Source organism: Phalacrocorax aristotelis, chromosome 15 (assembly GCF_949628215.1).
Source record: "Phalacrocorax aristotelis chromosome 15, bGulAri2.1, whole genome shotgun sequence".
Lineage (NCBI taxonomy): Eukaryota > Metazoa > Chordata > Aves > Suliformes > Phalacrocoracidae > Phalacrocorax > Phalacrocorax aristotelis.
The window spans coordinates 4,399,204-4,422,571 of record NC_134290.1 but is presented as its reverse complement, the minus strand read 5'-3'; the positions used below and the strand labels follow the sequence as shown (position 1 = coordinate 4,422,571).

General features: G+C 61.3%; 3 protein-coding genes across 5 annotated transcripts; 2 read left to right on the top strand and 1 right to left on the bottom strand.

The window, feature by feature from the left end:
* The first annotated feature begins 216 nt into the window (after window positions 1–216).
* NIPSNAP1 (nipsnap homolog 1) lies at window positions 217–2,990 on the top strand. Its single transcript, XM_075109927.1, has 10 exons — window positions 217–355; window positions 976–1,103; window positions 1,249–1,294; window positions 1,461–1,555; window positions 1,630–1,700; window positions 1,814–1,954; window positions 2,113–2,144; window positions 2,256–2,350; window positions 2,444–2,527; window positions 2,616–2,990. Exons 1-10 carry the CDS (start codon window positions 270–272, stop codon window positions 2,678–2,680), a joined length of 843 nt encoding a protein of 280 aa, XP_074966028.1. The 5' UTR covers window positions 217–269; the 3' UTR covers window positions 2,681–2,990.
* Window positions 2,991–3,318: 328 nt separating this feature from the next.
* Window positions 3,319–16,876, top strand: THOC5 (THO complex subunit 5). Of its 3 annotated transcripts, none has more exons than XM_075109923.1 (20): window positions 3,319–3,385; window positions 3,970–4,083; window positions 4,721–4,864; window positions 5,488–5,601; window positions 6,247–6,344; window positions 6,939–7,085; window positions 9,077–9,191; window positions 9,677–9,809; window positions 10,837–10,914; window positions 11,290–11,330; window positions 12,203–12,302; window positions 12,778–12,886; window positions 14,342–14,443; window positions 14,614–14,710; window positions 15,078–15,192; window positions 15,687–15,790; window positions 15,879–15,966; window positions 16,108–16,223; window positions 16,415–16,605; window positions 16,685–16,876. In XM_075109923.1, the coding sequence occupies exons 2-20, from the start codon at window positions 3,988–3,990 to the stop codon at window positions 16,746–16,748; spliced, it is 2,052 nt and encodes a 683-aa protein (XP_074966024.1). In that variant the 5' UTR covers window positions 3,319–3,385; window positions 3,970–3,987; the 3' UTR covers window positions 16,749–16,876. The 3 variants fall into 3 exon arrangements, with proteins under 3 accessions (XP_074966024.1, XP_074966025.1, XP_074966027.1); XM_075109924.1 differs by lacking the exon at window positions 3,319–3,385 and adding an exon at window positions 3,391–3,520; XM_075109926.1 differs by lacking the exon at window positions 3,319–3,385 and adding an exon at window positions 3,415–3,434.
* A 1,039-nt stretch (window positions 16,877–17,915) lies between these two features.
* Window positions 17,916–23,062, bottom strand: NEFH (neurofilament heavy chain). The gene is made up of 4 exons (XM_075110294.1): window positions 22,163–23,062; window positions 21,315–21,514; window positions 20,579–20,703; window positions 17,916–20,214 (listed from the first exon to the last, which is right to left on the bottom strand). Exons 1-4 carry the CDS (start codon window positions 22,890–22,892, stop codon window positions 18,435–18,437), a joined length of 2,835 nt encoding a protein of 944 aa, XP_074966395.1. The 5' UTR covers window positions 22,893–23,062; the 3' UTR covers window positions 17,916–18,434.
* Window positions 23,063–23,368: the final 306 nt, after the last annotated feature.

Here is a 23,368-nt window from a genome sequence, read left to right as displayed (position 1 = left end):
TGATTGGCTGCTGGCATGGGAGGGCTATGATGGGCCCCGCCCACCCCGGGCACCACCTCCCCACCCGCAGCCAACGAGGCCTCGCTCTGCAGGTGGGCGGGGCGAGCGGGCGTGGCTCAGAGCGAGAAGGTGTGGCCTGCCAATCAGAATCGCCTTTCTCCCGGCCCGGTTCTGAGTGAGGGGCGGGGCGCCCCGCCAGGGGGCGTGGTCATGTCAGGGGGCGTGGTTCGCGTACCCCTGCCCCCTCCGGCACCGCCCCGGGCGGGAAGATGGCGGCGGCGGCGAGGGTGGGCCGGAGTGCGGCTCTGGGGCTGCTGCGGCGGTGCGGCGGGTCCTGGGGCACCGGCCCGGCCCGGTGAGCGGCTCCACCGGCGGCCCGGCCCGGCCCCGCCCCGCCGCCCTCCCCATCCCGCAGACCCTGCCTGAGTGGGGCGGATTGCGTGGAAGGGTCCTGGGCCCCCCCGGGGGGTCAGCGTCGGCCCGGGGATCCTTTGGGGCGGGGGGATCGTTTGGGGGTGCCTTGGGGCTGGGGGGGGGCTGCTTTGGGGACTCCCTTGGTGCTGGGGCGCTCCTTTGGGGATTCTGTTGGGGCTGTGGGGATCATTTGGGGGCTCTCTTAGTGCTGGGGGATCTTCTTGGGGGTATCCTTTAGGGCTGGAGGAGGCTCCTTGGGCTGGGGAGGCTACCTGGGGGGGGCTGCAGCCCCAGAGCTGGGGTGGGGGGAGCTGCGGCCTCTGTTCCCCCCCCGCCCCCAAACCTGGGCGACAGTGCTGTATCCCCTGGCCCTGGGAGGGACTTGGTGAAACCCAGCTGAGCCCGCGAAGGTGGAGGGTGCCCCCTGGGAGCTGGAGCAGGTTCAGAGCATGGCCCTTGGTTCCCAGCTCTGGCCAGCCATTCCCAGCCCAGCTGTGGGCATCCCTGGGATGAGGGGGTGTCAGGGATGTGTGTCCCCCCACTGACCCCGCCTTCTCACAGGGGGTACTCGGGGGAGGCTGAGCGCAGCTGGTTCCGCTCCCTCTTCGTGCACAAGGTGGACCCCCGCAAGGATGCCCACTCCAACCTCCTCTCCAAGAAGGAGACCAGCAGCCTCTACAAGATCCAGTGTGAGTGGCTCTGCAGGGGGCCCAGCTGCTCCCCCCCCCCCCCCCCAACCAGTGGGGACCCCCTGGCTGCTCCCCTGTGGGCCTTGCTCCCCTCCCAGGGCATCAGCCCCCACCCTGGCAGCACTGCCCTTTACTCTCCCTGCAGTTCACAATGTGAAGCCTGAGTACCTGGATGCCTACAACAGCCTGACGTGAGCCCTGCAGCGTGTTGGGGGGGTGTGGGGGTGGCTTCCTGGTGTGCCAGTGGGATGTTGGGATGCCCTTTTGGAGTGAGGGGGTGGGAGGGCAAACGGGGGTTTCAGAAGGGTTTTGGGGTGTCTGCCTGGCCCCCCAGCCACCCCCTGCACTGCCCCACAGGGAAGAGGTGCTGCCCAAGCTCCACTCAGACGCCGACTACCCCTGTGACTTGGTGGGCAACTGGAACACGTGGTATGGTGAGCAGGACCAGGCAGGTGAGGGTAGAAGCTGCTGGGAGGGCTTTTGGGGTGCTGCCTCCCCTCTCCTTAGCCCCACGCTCTCCTTCCAGTGCACCTCTGGCGCTTCTTGGGCGGGTACCCAGCCCTCACTGAATGCATGAACAAGCTGAAGCAGAACAAGGTACCCCCAGGATTTGAGGGGAGCCCCCTGACCTCTGCCCCTTGCCCCAGCCTACCCCAGCCTGGGTTTTGCCTCCCTGCACCCCAAAATCACCAGCTGTGGCTGTTCCCCAGGAGTACCTCGAATTCCGCAAGGAGAGGAGTCGGATGCTGCTGTCCCGCAGGAACCAGCTGCTCCTGGAGTTCAGCTTCTGGAATGAGCCCCTACCCCGCCAGGGACCCAACATCTACGAGCTGAGGACCTACAAGTTGAAGGTGAGCAGCTGCGGGCTGGACTGTGCCTTGGGGCTTGGTGTTTTGGGGGGCAGCCCCCCCAGATTCCTCCCTTCTTGGTGAGGAGACCCCAAATGGGGGGGAGTGGGCAGGATCTGGCTGCTCACTCTGGAGTTTTCTTTTTCCTTCTCTGTTTCCAGCCTGGGACCATGATTGAATGGGGCAACAACTGGTAGGCGACTGCTTTCCCAGCACAGAGGGAGCCAAGGTGGGAAAAGGTCCCCCTGGAGCAGGGGGGGCCCTCAGACAACCCCCACCCTGTGTTTCTCCTGCCCTGTGCCAGGGCTCGGGCCATTAAGTACCGGCAGGAGAACCAGGAGGCAGTCGGCGGGTTCTTCTCCCAGATCGGGGAGCTGTATGTCGTGCATCACCTCTGGGGTATGTGGGCTCTGTGTCGCCCCTCTGGGTGCCCCCAGCGTGGGAGCGAGGTATGAGGCGGCCCCAGGTGCCAGCCCTGTCCCCTCCCTGCAGCCTACAAGGACCTGCAGTCCCGAGAGGAGACGAGGAATGCGGCCTGGAGGAAGAGGGGCTGGGACGAGAATGTGTACTACACAGGTGAGCAGGACCCCCCCGCACTCATTGGGGACCCCCAACCCTTGCTGGGGACCCTCCACCCTCACCTCTCTCTTGCTTCCTTTTCCAGTCCCGCTGATCCGCAACATGGAGTCACGGATAATGATTCCCCTGAAGATCTCCCCCCTGCAGTGAGCAGGGGGGTCTGTGCTGCACCCCGAGTGGCTTGTTTCCCGCCTGGCTCTCTGCTGGGGGAGAGCTGTGGGGGGTCTCTGCTCCCCTGCAGCTCCTGGCTCTCCTTCTCCCCGCCCCCAGCCCCTTTTTGGGGTGCCCTGGGAAGGGTGGGAGTGGGGGGAGGGGTGGGAGCTCCCCTGGACAGCACTGCCTGTGGGATGTGGGGATGTGGGGGGCGTCTTAATTACTCCTCACGGGCCCCGTGGGTGCCTTTCTCGCTGGGACCCTGCCCCACTGCAGCATGTCGACAATTAAATATTTAATAAGCCAAGGCCTGGCCTCCTCTGGGGGGATGGCGGGGGACTGAGGGTGCTCAGCCCATCAGCATGGGGCATAGACACCCCCCACCACCCTGGGGAGCCACCCTGCCCCCCGCCATGGGTGCCCCCTGCGTCAAGCCAGGGGGGCTACTCTGCACGAGAAGACCCCTGCCTGTGGGTGCCCCGATACACTGAGGTCCCCCCAACGCCCCTCTGTGCCCCCCGTGCCGTGGGGTCCCCATCTCGGGCCCCGCCCCCCAAGCCCATGGATGCCCCTGCGGGCTCCGGGACCTCCGGGGGGGGAGGGTTGTCCGCTAGGGGGCGCGGTTCTAGCGACTGCCGCTCTGCGCCGCGGTCGCTTGTTCCGCTGGCGTCATTTCCGGGTGGGGCTGAGGCGAGCGGCGCGGTGAGCGGGGGGCCGGGACCCGGCCTGGGCGGGCTCCAGTGGCGCGGGGGCCCTGGGCCCGCTGCGGGGGGGTGGTGTCTGGGGGGAGCTCCAGTGGAGAGGGGACACCTGAGCCCGGAGTGGGGAGGTCTGGGGGTGAGCGGGGACCCCTGGCCTTGGGGGGGCATCTAGGGGAGCTCCGGTGGAGAGGGGTTAACTGGGCCCGGAATGGGGAGGTCTGGGGGTGAGCGGGGACCCCTGCCCTTGGGGGGGCGTCTAGGGGAGCTCCAGTAGAGTGGGGGCCCTTGGCCCCGGTGTGGAGTGCTCGGGGGAGATTCCAGTGGAGCAGGGACCCCGGGCCTCTGTGTTGGCGGGTCTGGGGGTGAGCGGGGGTCCCCTGGGCCTGGTGTGGGGGCGTTCGGTGAGGCTCTGGTAGATCAGAGGCCCCTGGACCTGGTCTGGTGGGCCAGGGCGGTGGGGGAGAGGCCGGGAGGTGTAGGCTGAGGCAGGGAGGGGGCACGGGGGTTCACCGGGTGGGAGGCTGCAGAGCCAGGGGTAGCCCATTGGCTCCCCCAGGAAAGGCAGCTTTGCCTCTCGCCCCCCAGTCCTTGACCAGCAGCACCATGTCATCGGACTCCAGCAAGAAGAGGAAGCCCAAAGTGATCCGCACAGAGGGTGGCCTGCAGGAGGGCAAGCGGGGCAAGGCCGATGCTGAGCAGGTGGGGCCCCTGGCTGCCTGCTGGTGCTCGTGTCCACCCGCAGGGCTGTTCCCGAGCCCACTCCTCACTGGCCTCCTTCTCCCCTTCAGGAAGCTGTGGGAATGTTCCCCCAGCGCTGAGCCACCTCCTAGTGCCTTTGAAACCCCTGCTCTGAATTTCTGGGCCCACTCTTCTCTCCTTGTGAAACACAGTGTTTAGGGAGTTGAAGCTGTCTCTTTGAGGCATAGGGAGGGTGAACACAAGGCTGAAAGGTCCTGCTGGCGTTTGCAGGTTGCCATAAAACACTCCGGCAAGCAGCCAGGCCACCTGGGCCCAGCCAAAACAGAGGCTGGGGCAGAAGCTGTAGCTGCCTTCCCTGGTTTATCCTCTCTAGTAACTGGGATGCACCTGGTGCAGGGCACATGCTGGTTTAGACTTGCAATAACTACATAAGAGGTGACCTGAACTCCCCAGGTGTTTTAATGCCTGGTGACGTTTGTGTCCAGGGCTGCCAACAGAGCTCTCGTCCCGTGTGTAAAGTCTCAGGCATGGGATTAATGGACAGAGCCAGGGATCAAGACCGAGCAGGTTGTTTCCGGTGCCTTATCTGGAGGAGGTGGAAGGAAGGAGCCGCAGAAGGCATTTTCTGCCTTTGCAGGACGTTAGGTACTACAGCGAGGAGTGCGAGGTGGATCTCCGTGACCCCATCAAAGACTATGAACTCTACAGGGAGACTTGCCAGGAGCTACAGAGACTGATGGCAGAAATCCAGGAGCTGAAAAGCAGAGGCATCAAGGACAACGTAAGGAGAAGCCTTGGTGCTTGATTTAACATATTCTGTTCTTTGATGGTTTTCCTTAATCCGAGTGGAATGGGAGCAGAAGCTGTAATGTTTTCTGGGGAGAGTCAGGAAAATGGAACAGCCTCCCTTAAATAAGTAAAACACAACTTAGCTGAGGTTTCAGTCCTGATGGAGCAGATGTTATGCTGAGTGCTTCCAAAGCACCTCTGTGTTCCTCCAGGGTCCTGCTGATGGATGTGGGGCTCCCGGGGGAGGGACTGAGCCCCTGCAGACTGTGGTGGGGGCAGCTGGGCTCTCACCATACCACAGAGGCCTGTCAGCCTTGGCCATGACTGGGGAAGGCTTGCACTGTGACCATCTGCACTGCCTTCTGCCTCCCTTCCTGCTGCCGAGAAAAATCGCTGGAGCGAGCCTGGGACCCCACTCCATGTTTACTTCTACTGGGTGACCCATGAGCCTGGCAGCAGGAGGCTCCCTTGGAAGCCCTGGTGACATTAATTGAGGCTCCTCAGTGAAGCACGGGGCCCCCTTTGTAATGGGACTTGCAGTAAGTGCCTGCAGCAAAGGGGCTTTGCATCGAGAACCATGTCTCCTGCTTCACACACCTCTCTCCTGCCACTCAGGCTTCGGAGATTGATGAACGGCGGATTCAGAGCTGCGTCCACTTCATGACACTGAAGAAGCTCAACCGGCTGGCTCATATTCGACTGAAGAAAGGGAGAGATCAAACCCATGAGGTACTGAAGGGGCTAGGGGCAGTGGGCACAACTCAGGGTTTAGCAGGATCACCAAAAGGGCTGCTGCCATCTCTGTTCGGTGTTTGGGTGTGTCAGAGGAATAAAGCACCAGCCAGGCTGTGGTTTTTGAATTAGAGGTTTATCAGGAGGCTGTACTGCAGCGTGGTGGAAGCTGTAATTACAATGAATGACGAGGAAACGGTACCTGCTTCCATCCCAAATGTAACAGGGAGTCAGAAAGCTCTATTTTAAGCATCTGGTGTGCGGCAGGGCTGAGAAACATGCGTGCAGTTAGCCACAAAGCTCCTTACCCAGGGTTTTCAGAGAGATTTTCACAGTTAGTGAGCCACTCTTGTTTTCATTGTACCAGCGAGGAAAGAGGCATGGGGACAGGAAGGGACTCGGCCCATGTGCCCCAGCAGGTCTGCCCTGTTCATGTCTTGTCTATGAAACACGCTAGAAGGGAGCAGAATCAGTTCAATGTCCTGATCATTCAGTTTCCCAACCCTTGAAAATGGCTTTTTTTCCCCCCAAAAAATTGTGGCATGCCCTAAAACCTGAGCACGTGTGGTGAGGAGGGGTGGTGTTTGCTGGGAGGAAGGTAACGGTCCTTCATCCCCTGCTATGGCTGTGTCTGTGTTTCAGGCAAAGCAGAAGGTCGATGCATATCACCTGCAGCTCCAGAACTTGCTCTATGAGGTGATGCACCTGCAGAAAGAGATCACCAAATGCCTGGAGTTCAAGTGAGTGTGGCTGGGGAGGAGAGGGGGCGATGGTGTGTCTGAGATGGGGCAGAGGCCTCGGACATTTGGAATCTCCTGTCACGTTGCCTGAGTCCGCTGGGGGAGGAGAGCGGCTGCTGTGGACGCCACCATGCAGGAGAGATGGAGCATCCCTGTGTTCCTGTGCTGGGATGAGGCTCACGTAGGGAGGGGGGAAGGAGGCACCTATTGCGGTAGAGGGACAGTGGAGGAGAAAACAGGTAAATGCCAAAGATGTGGCCATGGGGGTGTCCTCAAGAACCCTGTGGCCTCCACGTACTAGGAGTTTTCTTTGGAAAGCCAAGTGTTCCCTCATGCCTGTTGTGCAGGCAGCGCTCTGAGCTGCAGCCAGGTGGGCTGCATTTAGCCTGATGCCTCAAGGAGTGCTTTAGTGCTGGGGAGGCATCTCCATGAAAGGAGGGACCCTGTAGGGACCTTCCTCTGCCCTGCTGAGCTCTGCTGTGGTTCAGCTTGCCAAAGCCCTGGTGTTTCACATAGCAGAAACTCACAGTTTGAGTTTGGCCCTGCTGCAGCACTTCCCATCTTTCCCCGATGTGATCCGGACTGTTCTTGCAGGTCAAAACATGAGGAGATCGAACTGGTGAGCCTGGAGGAGTTTTACAAAGAGGCCCCCGCTGAAATCAGCCGGCCCGCCATCACCCTGTCGGAGCCCCACCAGCAGACCCTGGCCCGCCTGGACTGGGAACTGGAGCAGCGCAAGAGGTGGGTTGGCGGCATCTCAGTTCAGTCTCAGCCTGCTGTGCTCTTGACAGACCCTGAGAGCGAGCTCTGCGCCTCCTGGATGAAGCAAACGTGGGCGATAAAGGTTTTAACATCCTCTTGAAACAGTCACTATGGAACAAGTGATGGATTTATTGTGTGACTGAGCCCTTGGATGGAGGATTGCTCTGTGTGTGGAGCTGGGCCTGGTGGGAGCTTTGTTTCATAGACCAGGGAGTTCTCCTTCACCTGCCTGATGAAGAAGAGCCCGGGGTGCCCTGGGGAGCAGAGCAACTGCCAAACCAGCATGAGAGGAGCCCTGAGCCGGCTGCAGCCACTGTGCAAGAGGGGCTGCCTGGCTGGGACTGCACCTTGTGCTCTGGACAACAGCAGCAAAGGTGTCTCAGCTCTCCTGGTGAGCTGCATCTTATCTCACTGAGGCAGTGAACACTGGCACTCGCCCTCGGGTAGCAAGGGAAGAAAAGGAATTTGGTAGCTTGACATTTCCCCAGTGTCTCCTTGGAGGCTCTTGCAGCAGGGAACGGGGACACCACCCGCAGTAGGGGTGATATCGAAGGATGGGTGGTTATGTGCCCCCGTCCAGAGCCCAGTTCTACAAGATGTGCCACGTAGGGAAAAGCAAGGAAAATTAAGCCAGCTTGGTTTGGTGGCACAGCCTGGTGCTGCTGCTGCTATTCCTGCCCGCCTGTGCTCAGTGCAGGCTCTAGCCCCCGAAGCCCCTCAGCTGCTCCATTGACTGTTGCCCCATGTGGAAAGCAAACATGTCACAACGTTCCTGGGTTTTGGTAACAGCCAGCAGCTTTTTCAGCCAGGCAGCAGCTGAGACCAGCCTTCCAGAAGGATCAGACTGAGCCTTGTTGGTAGGTGCTGCACAAGCAGGGTGGCTTGGCAGGGCAAGAGGTGCTGTAGGCGGGTGCTGTGTGGCTCTAACACCTCATGCTTTGCCTTTCCCAGACCCTTCACCCTGGCTTCTTTCACCCAGTGGAAGGCGGCCGTTTGCTCTGCAGCTGAGATCCCCCAGATGGCCGTGCCTGCGGCACACACAGAGGAGCATTCAGTCTGGAGACCTCTTGAGGATTCTCCTTCAGAATGATTTTTCCGTGCAAACTGTGTAGAGGGCAAAGACAAGCTGAACTGAGCCTGTCCCACGGTTGCACATTGAATTGCTGAGAAGCAATTCCCAGTCTTGGCCCCATGGTATCTAGGGAGCACTGCCGGTCCCCTCCTGCCACCGTTGTGGTGGGAAATGGCCTCTTCACCTGCCTCGAGCGAGTACCAGCAGTACTCTGGGTCTTTTCAGATGCTCTTGGGGTTGTTAGCATCCATCTGTAGCTGTCACACTGTCAGCTACCAGATTTGTTGTGGTCCCCCGCCAAGGTGGAGGCTTGTCGTGGGCAGCATGCCTCCACACCTGGCCTCCCCTGCTGCTTGCTTTCTCCTGGGTGAGAGGTTGCAGTCAACAGCAGTACTGAGATTGAACGTGTCCTCCCTAAACATGAGTGTGTCCAGATCTCAGAGCATCATGGTGAACTCAGTTTTTCCTCGGTTTTCTACCCCATTACAGAGGTGCACTTGTGTGTTAAACCCTGACTCTCATGGGTTTAACTGAGGAGTTGATGTGGCATGAAGTGACTCTGGTGACGTGAAGTGGAAAAGCCTCTTCGGGGGGTCAGTGGGGCTCCGTCAGTGGGACTGCTGGCAGCAGAGGCTGGCATGGGAGCGGGTCGTCTGAGGGAAGGTCCAGGTGCTGTCCTTTCTCAGAGCACAGCACAAGGCTGAGCTTCTGCTTCCCCTGTTCATTTTGCAGCTCTAATCGGTCCCTTTCTGTCCTTGGCATTGAGAGCTCTTTGTCACCATATGTGAGCTCTCCTGGTTCCTACAATGACTTTTGTCGGGTCAGGAGAGCTGGGGCCCATGACTCCAGCAGGCTTTGTAGCTGTGATATGTGGCGGTAACCCAGGTCCCACTCCTAGGCTAGCAGAGAAGTACAAGGAGTGCCTGACCAGCAAGGAGAAGATCCTGAAGGAGATTGAGGTGAAGAAGGAGTATCTGAGCAGCCTCCAGCCTCGACTCAACAGCATCATGCAGGTACCAGAGCTCTGCAGGAAGGGGAGAAAGCCTTTGGGGCCGAGGGCTGGGTTAGGGAGGCATGATACCTGGGCTGGTTCTGCTTTGGAGGTGTTACGCTCCTGGTCGACATGAACGAGGGGTGGATCTGCCTTGTGCTGCAACTCCACTGGAGTCTCCTTGTTTATGCGGCAGTTCCTGCAGAACTGCAGAGGAAGGAGTCGTTAAACAGGCCTTTCCCAGGAGAGTGATACGCTGTTCCAGCCCTTTGTGATTGCCTTGGGGGGGGAAGAACAGGAGAAGGAGCCGGGTTATTTTCAGATCGAAAAGCTTTCCAGCAAGGGAGAGCTGCCAGCCCTTCCCTGGGGGTTTGCGGTGCCCGTGGCTGCATTTAACCCTGCGCCCTGGCTGCTGTGCAAGCAGGGGTGTTTCCAGCCTCCTGCTTGCCAGCTTGGGGCAAACTGTTCCATTCCTGGTGACAAAGGTTAGCCATCTTATTCCCTCAGGCCTCCCTGCCCGTCCAGGAGTATCTCTTCATGCCTTTTGACCAGGCGCACAAACAGTATGAGACAGCCCGGCACCTCCCGCCGCCTCTCTACGTCCTCTTCGTTCAAGCCAGCGCCTACGGTCAGGCCTGCGGTGAGCACTGAGCGGGGAACACAGCCCTTGGCGATGCCGCAAGAGGCCGGGTCTGGGGTGCAATGCTGCCCCCATGGGCCAGGTTCCACTCCTGCTTGCAGAAAGCACTGCTTTGGGGACGCTCTGGGAGGTCCCTTTTTGTCCCACCGGCTCCGCTGCCAGATTCTGCTGAGCCCAGAGCAGCAGGGTGGTCCCGGGGACAGCACAATGAGGCAGCAGCATTTGAAACCTTGTTTGCTCAGCTCCCTCGCTGGAAGAAGCGCTTGGGAAGCTTGCTTCCCACCTCTACTGTCGCTCCCAAGGTCGGTGGGGACATCCCTGCAGCTGATGGAGCCTCCCAGGAGCTGTCACCCCATGGGGTTGGTGCTACCTTGCGCCACCCGTGGATGGTGGTGGTTCCAGAGCAGGTACCACTCCTGCCTGCCCTCGCAGAGGCCCTTCCTGCAGCTCACCTGAAAGCCTTCATCCCCTTCGGCAGCTTTGCATTTTGAGGGGTTTTCTGAAGCCTCCCTGAGTCAGGAGGGGTTTCTCACTAGGGCTCGGAATCCCCCTGGGCTGTCTGTATCTCCTGCGTGGAGACGGCTGTAGCACGGTGCAAGAGCTGCAATGCCACTTGCTCTCACACTGCTCTGGGAGTGGGGCAGGAGGCAGAGGAGCGTGGGAGGACCACACTGTGACACCTGGCCACACCAGGTCCCTGCCAGCAAGCATCTGCAGCCCTGGTGACCCAGCTCCTCACTCCCTGCTTTTGCCAGCCAGACCCCACCCCGTCTCGGCTTTTGGTAAAGATTTGGCCTTTATGGTTTGCAGGGACAGTCCCTCAAAATCCAGCATTTTCCCTCCTCTGACCCCATCCTACCCAGGGAATCCAGCCCTGCGGCAGCCCCATGGAGTCCCCTGGACAACCACCTCTTCCCACTGCCTTGTGCAGCTGTGAAGCAGGAGCTTTCTGGGGCAGGGCTGCTTCTAACTGCTTTTCCCATGCAGAAGTGGAGTTCGTAGCTAAGTTTTCATGTCTCCTCTGTAGATAAGAAGCTTGTGGTGGCCATTGAGGGGAGCGTAGAGGAAGCCAAAGCCCTGTACAAGCCACCTGAGGACTCACAGGGTGAGTTGGGGTGGTGTTGCCGCTTGCAGGCTGCCCGATGCTCTGTGCCGTGGGCAGAGGAGTCAGCTAGAGAAGCTGGTGGGTTCTGGGCAGGGGTCCTGAAATGGCGCAGTAGCTGGGGGCTGTGCTGCTGGCCAAAGTCCCTGGCAGCTGATCCCCTCTGTCCCCAGCTCCTCTTCCCAAGAGATGTTTGCAGCCCCTTGCCTGCTGGCAGGACCCCCAGTACTGGGGACATGTTCCTGCCTGTCTGCATCCCGCCAGGGCCTTGCTTTTGGGGGGATGGTGATGTTGGGGGGGAGCTGTGGTCTTGGAGAAAGGGCTGGTGGTCCCGCTGAGCCCTATGCGGTCCCCACTTACACTCCTCTCTTTGTGCAGATGATGAAAGCGATTCTGACGTGGAGGAGGAGCAGACCACGGTAAGGGATGGCGCTGTCTCCTTCTGGGTTCTCTCCCATCACCGTATCATGTGGGCAAACCCATCTGTGCCTGCTAACAGGCACTGGGAGGTGCTGGGGGAGCTGGGCCCGAGCGGGGCTGGGAACTGGTCTCTGCACACTGTGGGAGGTGTCATTTCCACTTTCTGTCCCAAATGCAGGAGAGCCAGGGTACAAATCATGTCCCACCACACTCGCATCCCATCCAGCAGCAGCGGCTGCCTCTCAGCTCTCCGGCTGGAGCTGTTCCACTTTGTATAAATAGCCTTGGGCCGGGGAGGCTGGAGGCTGGCATCCAGCACTGAGGGACACGTGTCCGTCCCCTGCTGTCTGCCAAAAGCCTTGAGCTGAACTCTGCACTGAGGGCTGTTCATTGCTCCCTTGGGGCCATGTTGAGGTCCTATGGGCTGTGCCTTCCAGGTGCTGGGGAGAGGCCGTAGGCGCTGGCAGCTCCCAGCATGGAAGCCCACAGGGGTCTGCGCTGCTCCAGTGCCCAGCAGCAGCACCTGGTGTATTGGGCTGTTGCTGCAGGGAAGGGTGGGGGGAAGGGCCTCAGCTTCTGCCACTTGCAGCAGGGAAGCTTTTGGGGCCAGCAGGTCCTTGGCCCCATCTCAGAGAGGCGAGGGCACCCCTGGGAGCTGCAGGAATTACAGGAGGCGGAGTTGCTTTGTGCTCACCCTGCAGCAGGGCGAGGGTTTCCTGCTCCCCTCCCTCCACAGGGCTGCTCCATGGCCCCTGCACTGGGGGATGGAGGGACTAGACTAGAAGGAAAGGGAGTGGGAGAGGAGGGCGGTGGCCATGGGCTGTCAAGAAGCAGGAGGAGAAGGGTCTGACAGCTGTTTTGTCCTCCCCAGAAGCGGCGCAGGCCTACCCTGGGCGTGCAACTGGATGACAAGCGCAAGGAGATGCTCAAGCGGCACCCTTTGTCTGTCACTGTCGACCTGAAGTGCAAAGGTACGTGGGTACTGGTGGCCCTGGGCACTGAGCGCACAGGAGTGTGTGACAGCAGGTCAGGGAGTAATCCAGCAGCAGCTTGGGATCCTCCAGGAGAGTGGGCTGTGGAGGGGCTTTCCTGCCTTTGGCCCAGCTGCCCTGGCAGGGTTGAGTGTAGCCTTCTAGGGAGACCGAATGAGGTGGTTTATCAGCTGTCTCTCCCATGGGTGGGGTGACCTTGCTCTGAAGCTTCCTTTCTCTAGCTGGGAGCTTTCTTCCCTTTTGGTGGGGTCTTGGGCTTGACAGGCGCATCCTGGCAAACACTGATGGGATGGCATTAGAGGTTATGGTGCATCGGTTGCCAGTTTCTCCCCATGTTCCCTCTCTGCCCTGTTTGCTGTTGTCCAAGCGGGGATGGGGGTGCACATATATTGCCCTTTGTGGGGTGCTCTGAGCTAGAGCAGACAGCAATGTTACCCCTTCTCTGTTGGAGCAGACGACAATGTGCTTCACCTGACCTTCTACTACCTGATGAACCTCAATGTCATGACAGTGAAAGCCAAGGTGACCACTGCTGTTGAGATGACAACCGCCATCAGTGCTGGGTAAGGAGAACCACAGGGGGACCGAGCCCAGAGCTCATCAGGCAGCAACCCCTCCACTCTCCACAAACACCCTGCCCTGGCGTCCTGTCGTGCCTTGCTCTGTGATGTGTTGGCAGAGTGGTGCGGTGCCAAAAGCAGCGTGTGGTGGCGATGTCCCCCCGCTGAGCACCTGCACCCTGTGGACTGTGGCACTCCCCACCCAGGTGCCCTGCTCACAGCAGGTGAGGTTTTAACCTCAGTCCCTCCCCTTGCCTTACCTGGGGCACCTTAAGGGCCCTTGGGCAGAGCTGCAGTTTTAAAGCATTGTCTCAGCCCCTCCTTCAAGGGGAAAGGAGTTGCCAAAGAGCACAGAGCACACCTTTACCCCTAGGGAGGGCTGTCACCTTGTGCAGCCTCTGCCTGGCACTACCCTTCCCTGAGTGCCAGGGCCTTGCCAGGAGCCCTGCCAGGCTGCCACAGCCCAGTCATCCTCCTCTTCTCCCTCTGTCATGACAAGCCAGGGGCAAGGAGGTTGCAAACCTCTTGGGGTAGTGGTGCCAAACCTGTCAGGAGTCGTCATCCTCTCTCCGTTGTTGCATTGCATCACCCTCTTGCAGCCAAACTGCTTCCCTCCTTCCTGTAGCCTGTGCCTGGCAGCTCCCTTCATCTGCTTGCTCTGCAGGTCACCTTGTCTTGAGTGCCTCTCCCCGGGCTCCCCAGAGACCACTGGAGCCTGATTTGTGCAAGGAATGGCTGAAATGGCAGCTGTGGGAGCCTGCCCTGGGAGGTTCGCTCAGCTGCCTGCCTGAGGAAGAGGGAGGCAGGAGAGGCTGGTCTGGGCTACCTGGAAGCAAGTGCTGCCTCCCAGCCTGTCCCATATGAGGCCTCCCAATCCTCTTGGGGTTCTGTTTTCCCCAGAGGTACCCAAAACCCTCTGTGACAGCAGCTGGAGTCTCTCCTCAGGGTTCCCGTGTGGGCTGCTCCCTCTGTCACAGCTGCCCTTGGGTGTGTTACCCCAAACCCCTGAGGCTGTGGCTTGAGCCAAACCCCAAATCCTGCAGCCCTTTGTGTTTGGTCGGGCTTGTGGGTACAGCCAGACGTGACAGATTTTATTTCACAAAGCAGAATTAATTTGCTTAAGGTGGTTGGGTGGCAAATGGCTGTCAGGCCATGCCCTGCCTACGCCAGCGATGTCTCCTCTGAACACATTTGTGGGATTCGGTGTTAACGTGCTGGAGTGAGCAATTTCCTGGGAAACTGGGCGGGGGGTGGTGCCCCATGATTTCTGTCATCTTCACAGCCAGGGAGGAGGCAGATCTTTCAGGGTGGAATTAGGGGAAAGCCATTCTGGTCTTGAAACCCAGCTTATGGAGCTCATCATTCCCTTCTCTGGGTTCGGAGCCTGTCAGTGGCCACCCCAGAGAGAGACGCAGAGCCCAGGCTGCTGCTGATCAGTCTCTTCCCTCCTCCTGCCAGGGACCTGCTCTCCCCAGACTCCCTCCTCAGCTGCCTCTATCCAGGAGACCATGGGAGGAGAACGCCCAACCCAGCCAACCAGTTCCAGTTTGATAAAGTGGGGTGAGTGGGGCTCCCAGCACAGAGCATCCCCCCCCAGCTCGGTAGGGCCAGGAAGCTGGTGTCCTTCCTGCCAGCACTGGGGGTGCTCCCCAGGCAGGGCTTGGGGTGCAGGCTGGGCGGCAGGGGGAATGTTCTGGTGTGGCATTAACCCTTCGTCATTGTACCCGCAGCATCCTGACCTTGAGCGATTACGTGACAGAGCTGGGGCACCCCTATGTGTGGGTGCAGAAGCTGGGCGGCCTGCATTTCCCCAAGGATCAGCCTCAGGCATGTCACACCCCCTCCCTTCTCCCCCAGACATCATGCTGGGGTTTGGGAGGTTTTGGGGACAGTTGTCGTGTCCTGTCCTGTCCTGTCCCGTCCCGTTCCCCCAGACCCCAGAGCTCCTGCTGGCACCAGCCGCTCCCAAACCACGGTGTACCCTTGGCTGGGATGGTCTCAGCTAGGGTGAATTTGTGCAGTGGGGCCATGCACACATATTTTTATCTCCCACATCTGATAGTCTAAGCCCTGTCACGGGCACTGAGCAGCAACTTGAGTGTGTCCCTGTCCCCGGGGCTGGGTGGGGTGGCTCCTGGACTGTGGTTTCCCTGGTGGGGTCCCACAGGCTGGTGACAGCCCCTCCTGCCCACAGCACACGGTCACTGCGGACAACTCGCTGAGTGCCAGCCACATGGAGCTGACTGTGAAGCTGCTGCGGACGAGGCTGCAGTCCCGCCTGGCTCTACACAAGCAGTTTGCGTCGCTCGGTGAGTGCCTGGCTCCCCACATCATGTCTGTGGATGCGAGGTGCAGCGGCAGGGTCCTCGTGCAGAGGACAGCTGACTGACGTTGCCTCTAATGGTGCTGCACACCTGCAGTGCCACCCTCACCATCCCCAGTCATTCCCCCTGTCCCTGGTCGTAGCGGGGCTGTGAGGACTGCCCTGTTTTGGGTGAGAGGGGAAGGCTGTGCCCCGCTCTTGATACATAGCACCCCTTTGGGACTGGCCGTCTCTGCACTGGGAATCAATTCAGGATGCCGTGGGAGGTGAAACACGCCTGTCATGGGCCAGGCGTGCGCTGCCAAGGCTGCGAGCTCCCGTGGGATCGCAGCCAAGACCTGCGCTGCTCCTCTCTGGGGAACCTGATGAAGGATAGCCATGTCCCTGGGTCCTGGCTTTGGAGCATCCCCGCCCGCAAGACAGCAACAGAGCCCTGTCCCCAGCCTTCCCTTGCTCAGCCAGCCTCGTCCTTGGTTTCAGAGCACGGAGTTGTGCCAGTCTCCAGCGAGTGCCAGCACCTCTTCCCTACAAAGATCGTCTCGCGCCTGGTGAAGTGGGCTGCCATTCCCTATGAAGATTACGCGGTAGGCACCTGGTGCGAGGCTGTATCCCTTCCAGCTCCCACGTGGCGCCGGCAACTGTTCACTCCTCCTCTTGGCTCTCTCCTCACAGGAGCTGCCTTATACTAAAGATGTAATAGAGGCCGGCTTGGCTGAAGACACTCACCTCTACTACATGGCCCTGATAGAAAGAGGAACAGGTAGGTGCATTTCCGTCCCCTGGCAGCTGCTAATTCCCACACTGTACACCCCCAGAGCAGCTTCTGGGGGTCTTCATGGGAAATCCCTCCAATGGGAGGCTCCATGGTCTGTGGGTGACATTTCTTCCCTGCCCTGTGCAGCCAAGCTGCAGGCCGCTGTGGTCATGAACCCTGGTTATTCCACGCTGCCACCCATCTTCAGCCTGTGCCTGAATTGGAAAGGGGAGCGAACCAGCAGCAACGATGACAACATTCGGGTAACACAGGGCGGTGGGAGACGAGGCCAGAGAACCGCTGGCTTTTGGGGAGGTTTTCTCAGCAGTTCTGGGAGCTGTTGGGGTGAGCTGGTGGCGGGGTGGCTCAGGGCCGGCCCACCAGGCACAGCCATGGGTCCTGGGAGGGCAGAGTGGAGACCCAAGCCATGAGTATGGACTCATCCCTCTGCCAGGCCATGGAGAGCGAGGTCAACGTGAACTACAAGGAGCTGTGGGGGCCCAAACCAGGCTACCAGCTCCTCACCAACCAGCTGCAGCGCCTGTGCATGGTGCTGGATGTCTACCTGGAGACGGAGCCCCACGACACCAGTGTGGAGGGGCCCAAGGAGTTTCCCCAGGAGAAGATGTGTCTGCGCCTTGTCAGGTGAGAGCCCTGGGCCCTTTCTGTGGGTGCCGGGGGCTTCCTGACCCTCATGGGTCAGCCTCTCCCTATTCTCTTCCAGGGGACCCATGCGCCTGAAGCCCTTCAAGTTCAACTACCCTCAGGGGTTCTTCAGCCATCGCTGAGCCCTGAGCTGGGCCTTGTTCTGCCTGCAGTGTGGAGCATCCCCACCCCATCGTTTCAGTTGCTTTTCTGAGGTTTTGCATTTTGTTTGAAGGTTTTTGTAGCCAAAGGGATTAAATGCTGAACTGAAGGAAGAGTGTGTGCGTGCCCTGTCTGTGGAGGGCTGGGTGGGGGGAACATGTGGGGGCTGCAGCAAGCCCTGTCTCTGGGCTCGGGCAGGCATCTGACTGCTGGTGGGGCTCCTTGCCTGGGGTGCTGCTGGCCCTCCCCGCCCTCACTCCCCACCGCAGGGCCTCAGGACTGTCGAACTAAGGTGGCTAAAAACCGCGATGATGGCTCAAAACTAAGATGATGGCTAAAAATAGCTGTTCTGCAGAGCCTGCGCTGCAGTCCCAGCATGTCCTTGCCTGTGCTGGCTGCCAGCCTGCTGACTCGGCACAAAACCCCGCAACAAGGAGGGGAGGCTTCGCTGCTTCCCTGGGCTTGAAGAGGGGGAGCAGAGCCGTGGCCTTTGAGAGGTTGGACCTCATGGCACCGTGCAAGGGGTCGGGGTGGGAGTCTCAGCACCCTGTTTTGCATTGCATGGCAAGGAGTTGGGATGTGCCTCCCTCTCCAGTGCCTCGCAGGTCCCTGCTGTGGGTCCTGCCCCACGGCTCAGGGGGATCAGAGTTGGGCTGTATTCCCACTCCCAAGGTCACTGTCTCTCCTGGCTGCCAGCACCTCTGCTTCTTCCCCCGTGGGTGATTTTTCCCCCTGGGAAGGCTGATGACCCTTCCCTCTGCAGCCAGTGCAGTGCTGCAGTGCAGGGCTGTGCTGCAGCACTCAGCTTAAACCAGGCCCTCCCACCCTGCTGGGAGCCGCACTTTAAAAAGGGAAGGAAGATGAAGCCCAAACCATTAAAATTCTTTGCTGAGTGTGGGGGGGGGGCTGGCCCTGGTTCCAGCCCTGGCACAGGCAGGACAGGGGCTTCTTCATACCCCCTGTGGGGTGGGCTCCCCTCCTGGCAGGGGACCCGGGGCCCTGGGAAGCCCTGTGTCACACCCACCCCCAGCCCCAGGTGACAGATCTCAGCCCCCCTGGCCAGGCTTTCCTGCCTTCCTTCACTATCTCTTTGCCCTGTGTCACCGCCCCCTCCCCCCCCAAAAAACAGGAGGCCAGCAGAGCCAGGGTGTCTCTGTAAGCACTTTATTTGATTATTGCACAGAAAGCAAACAGTGGGCTGAGGTTCCTAGTGTATCGTGTGTCTGGGAGCCTTCCTGCAGCACCCAGCCAAAGCTGGCCGCAGCCTGGGTCACTGCTCGGAGGGATGGCTGTCACCCCCGGGCTGGGGAAGGACCCTGAGGACCCCACCAGCCCCCAGCACAAGCAGCTAGAGCTCCGCATTACGCTCATCCATCCATTGCACATACATTAAATAAATGCACTTACTGGAGAAGGGGCAGTCAGTTCCCCAGGGGTCTCCTCGATTATAATTCGGGTGTTTACATGTGGCACTCAGTGTATGTCACACAGAAGCTATCGGCCAAACCGCTGGGGCAGGGCAGCGGGGGGCTGCGGCTCTCACAGGACATATTGCTAAGGAAAAGCCCGGCCTGGCCGGGGGTCCCCACCCCGGCCTGGCCATCGGAGGGGAGCAGAGCGGAGCAGCTCCCACACCTAGAGATGCTCTTCTGCACCCGGAGCTCTGCTCACTTCTTCCCCACAGTGGGTGCTGGCTCCGGGGCTTTGCCCTCCTTGCTGGATGGGGCCTCGGCCTTGGCTGGCTCTTTACTGGCTTTGGGCTCTTCTTTGGGTTTTGCTTTAGCTTTGGGCTCCTCCACCTTCTCCTTCTTGGGCTCCTCCATCTTTACCTCAGCCTTTGGCTTCTCCACCTCCTTCACAGCCCCTTTGCTGATCTCCTGCTGAGGTTTTGGCGGAGCCTCCTTCTCAGCCTTTCCATCTTCAGCAGGTTTGGGGCCTGGCTTGGTGGTCTCCTTCACCTGTGGGGCTGGAGGCTCCAGCACAGCAGCCTCCTTCTCTTTGGACTTCTCCACCTTGACTGGGACATCCTTCTTGGGAGCTGCTTCTTTCCTGCCCTCCTCAGCTGCAGGCTTGGGGGGAGCCTCCAACTCCTTGGGCTGCTCTTCCCTGGCAGGGGCTTTCGGTCCCTTTGGAGGGGCACGGGTGGGATCTTCAGCCAGGGCTGCTTCCTTCTGTGGAGGTTTTGCTGCCTCCTTCACAGGAGACTTGATTTTCTCAGGGGACTTCACGGCCAGGGGCTTGGCCTCCTCTTTTAAGGGGGCTGGGGGCTTCTCTGGGGACCTCACAGCTGGGCTCTTGGCCTCCTCTTTTGAGGGGGTCGGGGGTTTTTCTGGGGATTTGACAGATGGAGTTTTGGCTTCTTCTTTTGAGGGAGTTGCAGGCTTCTCTGGAGACTTCATCTCTGGTGTCTTGGTCCCCTCTTTTGAGAGAGTAGTGGGCTTTTCTGGGGATTTGACAGCTGGGGGCTTGGCCTCCTCCTTTGGGGGGGTTGGGGGCTTCTCTGGGGACTTCACAGCTGGGCTCTTGGCCTCCACTTTTGAGGGGGGTGCAGGTTTCTCAGGGGACTTCACCTCCAGGGGCTTGGCCTCCTCCTTTGGGGGGGTTGGGGGCTTCTCTGGGGACTTCACAGCTGGGCTCTTGGCCTCCTCTTTTGAAGGGGGTGCGGGTTTCTCAGGGGACTTCACCTCCAGGGGCTTGGCCTCCTCCTTTGGGGGGGTTAGGGGCTTCTCTGGGGACTTCACAGCTGGGCTCTTGGCCTCCTCTTTTGAGGGGGGTGTGGGTTTCTCAGGGGACTTCACCTCCAGGGGCTTGGCCTCCTCCTTTGGCGGGGGCTGGGGTTTCTCTGGGGACTTCACAGCTGGGCTCTTGGCCTCCTCTTTTGAGGGGGGTGCAGGTTTCTCAGGGGACTTCACCTCCAGGGGCTTGGCCTCCTCCTTTGGCGGGGGCTGGGGTTTCTCTGGGGACTTCACAGCTGGGCTCTTGGCCTCCTCTTTTGAGGGGGGTGTGGGTTTCTCAGGGGACTTCACCTCCAGGGGCTTGGCCTCCTCCTTTGGCGGGGGCTGGGGTTTCTCTGGGGACTTCACAGCTGGGATCTTGCTCTCTTCCTTTGAGGGGGACTTGGCCTCCTCTTTTGCAGGAGACTTGGCCTCTTCTTCACCCCGTGCTTCAGCTTTCTCCTCCTCTTCCTCCTCCTCCTTTTCAGCTTTCTCCTCTTCAGCCTCTTTCTCAGCCTCCTCCTCCTCCATGACCTCCTCGGTCACCTGGATTTCCTCTGTCTGCTCCTCCACAATCACTGTCTCCTTCTCAGATTTTTCCACCACCTTGATCTTCTCCTCGCTCTTCGCCTTAATGTTTGTGGTCATGATGGGAGCCTTGGGGACCACCTTGGGGAAGGAGATCATCCCAAAGCCAGACTCGATCCGATATTCCTCCCCTTCCAAGAGCTTTCTACAAAGAAGAGACCAAGTAGGGCAGTCAGTGACTTCTTCTTACCCAGCTCTTGCCTCCTCCTGTGGCTGGAGCTGCCAGCTGTCCCCTCCAGCTCCATCTCCCTCCTTGCCCTACTTCCAGTGTGCTGGCTGACCCTCCCGCTCCTGCGCCCGGGCTGTGCGGGTCTCCTGACCCTTCTCTCTGCAAGTCGTGTGCAGGGCTGGGTCACCCAGTTTGGTGTTGCCCACCCTGCTCTTGGGGGATGGACTGACTCTTGCCGAGAAGGGCCCAGGTGTTGGCAAGGGCCCTCAAGGAGTGTCCCCAGGGCCACTGGAATTAGGGGGGTGGGGCTGAGACCCTCCCACCTTCCCCTGGCCCATACCTATAGGCAGAAATTTCAATGTCCAGGGCCATTTTGACGTTGAGCAGATCCTGGTACTCCCGGAGCTGAGCTGCCATCTCCCACTTGGTGTTCCTCAGCTCGCTGTCCAGCTGCTGGATGGTTTCCTGTGGGCAGAGCAAGCAACTCGTGACATGGTGTGGGGGGCCAGTCCCCAGGAGCAAAGGGACACAGAGCTCCCCTAAACCATCCCCTGGTCTCCACTGAGGAAAGGGGATGTGTTTGAGTGTGTCCTGTTCCCTTGGGGGAACAGACAGGAGCCTGAACCCTCTCAGCTGAGGGCTGCACTGCTGCTGGCTGAGCCCCCAGCCCCCTCCCAGAGACCCTGCCAGCAGGAACAGGTTGTGGGAATGTTTCTAGGGCTTGGATGGACCTGGTGTCCAGCCTGATGGGGCAGCACCCTGGGGACAGCACTTCGGTCCAGTGGCCACCACCCTCTGCAGCCCTCCATGCTGCAGCTCCCACCTCTGGGACGCATGACATGGCAGCGGTGTCGGTGACCAACATCACAGGCAGCTCAAGGCCAGGCAGAGCCGTGAGGACAGCCCCGTCGTGAGCGAGGGACACAACACTCCGGACACATCCTCAGGCTCTGGGTACCCGATCGCTGGGAGCTGGGGCTGGGCTGGCTCTAGACACAACCCTGAGTATTTGGCCATCAAAGCCGCAGCGCTGCTCCTCCCACCACCGACGGCGTTAGGATGCTGCGCCCCGTCACCTGGTAGGAGAGGACATCTGCCTGATGGCGCTCCTCTGAGTCCTGTCGCTGCTTCTCCAGCGACTCCTGGGTCCCTTTGAGGGCTTCGAGCTCGGTGGCCTTGGACTGGAGCTGCCGGCGGTACTCGCAGGTCTCCTCCTTGGCCAGGCGGAGGGCGGCAGCCTCCAGCTGGGCGGCCTCTGAGAGCTTGTCCAGCCTCTCTGCGGGGGAGAAGGAGAGGCTGCAGGGAGGGTGAAGGGGGCTTCCCCGGGGGCAGCAGCACCCATGGGTGCAGAGCCGCCGCTGTCCGGGGTCCTGAACGGCCGCTGTCCGGGGTGCTGAGCCTCGCTCTGGCACCCATGGGTGCTGAGCCCCGGGGTGCCGATCACCACCCCCCCCGCCCAGGGATGCGGCACCCCCGCACCCGCTCCCGCTCCCGGTTCCGCTCCGGCAGGGCGGGGGGGGGGGATGACGACGATGACACCAGGGGGGCACCCTGCGGCATTAGGGAGGTCCCGGCAACCCACAGGCTTGTGGGGTGCTGGGGTCGCCCTGCCGCCTCCCCCTAAAACGCACTGTGGGGTGAGTGTGGGGGTCGCCAGCCCCTGCAGACACTGGGGAGCTGGTGGCAGGCTTGGGGTATCCCTCCCGGGGCAGTGAATAATCGGGATGGCCCTTGCTCCCCCCGGGGTGGGTGTCCCTTCCCGGGGCACAGTATATATGGGGGGGGCCTCTGCACCCCCCGGGGCGGGGCTCCCCACGCAGCGGGGTCCCCGCAGCACCGGGGAGGGGGCGCTGCCGCGGGAGCCCCCCGCGGGGCGGGGATGGACACACGCCACACACACCCACAGTCGCCCCTGGCCACTCACCGCAGAACCACTCGTGGGCCTGCAGGGCGCTGCGGGCCGCCGGCTCCTCCAGCTGGGCGCGGAGCTGGTGGAGGGCGGCGGTGAGGACGGGGACCGCGGCGGGGGGGGGCTCGGGCCGGGCCCCACGGAGCAAAGCTCCCACCCGTGCCTGGTGCTGCCGCCGCAGCAGCTCGGTCTCCTCCCGCAGGGCCCGGGCTCGCTCCTCCAGCGGCCCCCGCGCCCGTTCCTCCCGCTCGGAGCGGAGGGCCAGCCCCCGGGCCGCCGCCTCCAGCTCGGCCCGCTGCCGGCTCTCCTCCTCCAGCCGCCCCCGGAGCTCCGCCACCTCCTCGGCCAGCCGCCACCGTTCCAACCGTAGCTGTCCCTTCTCGGTACCCAACCGCAGGACGGTCCCACGCGTGTCGCGCAGCTCCCGCGCGTACAGCTCGCCCATGGCCGAGCGTCCCGCCTGCTGCCGCCGCAGCGCCGCCGCCTCCGCCGCCAGCTCCCGGTTCCGCGCCTCCAGCCCCCGCACGCGTTCGATGTAACCGGCGAAACGATCGTTCAGCGCCTGCAGCAGCTCCTTCTCATTTCTTCCTCTCGGATCATCGTTCAACGAGTCCAGGCTGTCGGTGGAGGAACCGACCGGCCCCGGCCACGAGTGGGAACCGCTGGAGCGCGGTGCGGGGGGGCGACCCGGCTCCTTGCGGAGCCCCCCCAGGGGTCCCGGCAGCATTTCCAGCACGAGGCTCATGGCGACTCCCGGCACCGCTGCGGCACTGCCGGTCGCCGCCGCCCGATTTATGGGGGGGCTCGGGGCGCCCGCTCCGCCCCGCCACCGGCAACGGGGATGGGCTCCGTCACCGGCACCGCCCCGCGGGTGAGGGGGGGGACCCCACGCCCACGCCCCGGGTGGGGAGCGGGTACCCGTGTTGGGGAGCAGGGGGGTGTCCGAGAGGGGAGCAGGGACCCGGCGGAGGAGAACGGAAGCCCCCAGGGTGGAGTGGGGACCCCCGGGAAGGGAGCGGGACGCCCCGGAGGGAGCGGGACCCTCGAGGTTAGAGCGAGGGGTCCGTGGGAAGGGAGCTGGGACCCCCGGGAAGGGAGCGGGGGCCCCCCAGAAGGAGAACGGGAGCCCCGGGGGTGGAGCGGGGATCCCCGAAGTCAGAGCGAGGGACCCCCCGGAGGGAGCCAGGACCCCGCAGGGCAGAGCAGGGCCCCGCCCCGGGG

Excerpts from the sequence above, each read along its gene's own strand:
- NEFH (XM_075110294.1), bottom strand. The coding sequence starts at position 22,892 with ATGAGCCTCGTGCTGGAAATGCTGCCGGGACCCCTGGGGGGGCTCCGC. Across the intron at positions 20,704-21,314 it reads CAGATGTCCTCTCCTACCAG|GAAACCATCCAGCAGCTGGA; the intron begins GTGACGGGGCGC and ends CTCTGCCCACAG. Across the intron at positions 20,215-20,578 it reads ATTGAAATTTCTGCCTATAG|AAAGCTCTTGGAAGGGGAGG; the intron begins GTATGGGCCAGG and ends TCTTCTTTGTAG.
- THOC5 (XM_075109923.1), top strand. The coding sequence starts at position 3,988 with ATGTCATCGGACTCCAGCAAGAAGAGGAAGCCCAAAGTGATCCGCACA. Across the intron at positions 4,865-5,487 it reads GCAGAGGCATCAAGGACAAC|GCTTCGGAGATTGATGAACG; the intron begins GTAAGGAGAAGC and ends CCTGCCACTCAG. Across the intron at positions 15,791-15,878 it reads TTCCCTATGAAGATTACGCG|GAGCTGCCTTATACTAAAGA; the intron begins GTAGGCACCTGG and ends CTCTCCTCACAG.
- NIPSNAP1 (XM_075109927.1), top strand. The coding sequence starts at position 270 with ATGGCGGCGGCGGCGAGGGTGGGCCGGAGTGCGGCTCTGGGGCTGCTG. Across the intron at positions 2,351-2,443 it reads TGTCGTGCATCACCTCTGGG|CCTACAAGGACCTGCAGTCC; the intron begins GTATGTGGGCTC and ends CCCTCCCTGCAG. Across the intron at positions 2,528-2,615 it reads CGAGAATGTGTACTACACAG|TCCCGCTGATCCGCAACATG; the intron begins GTGAGCAGGACC and ends TTCCTTTTCCAG.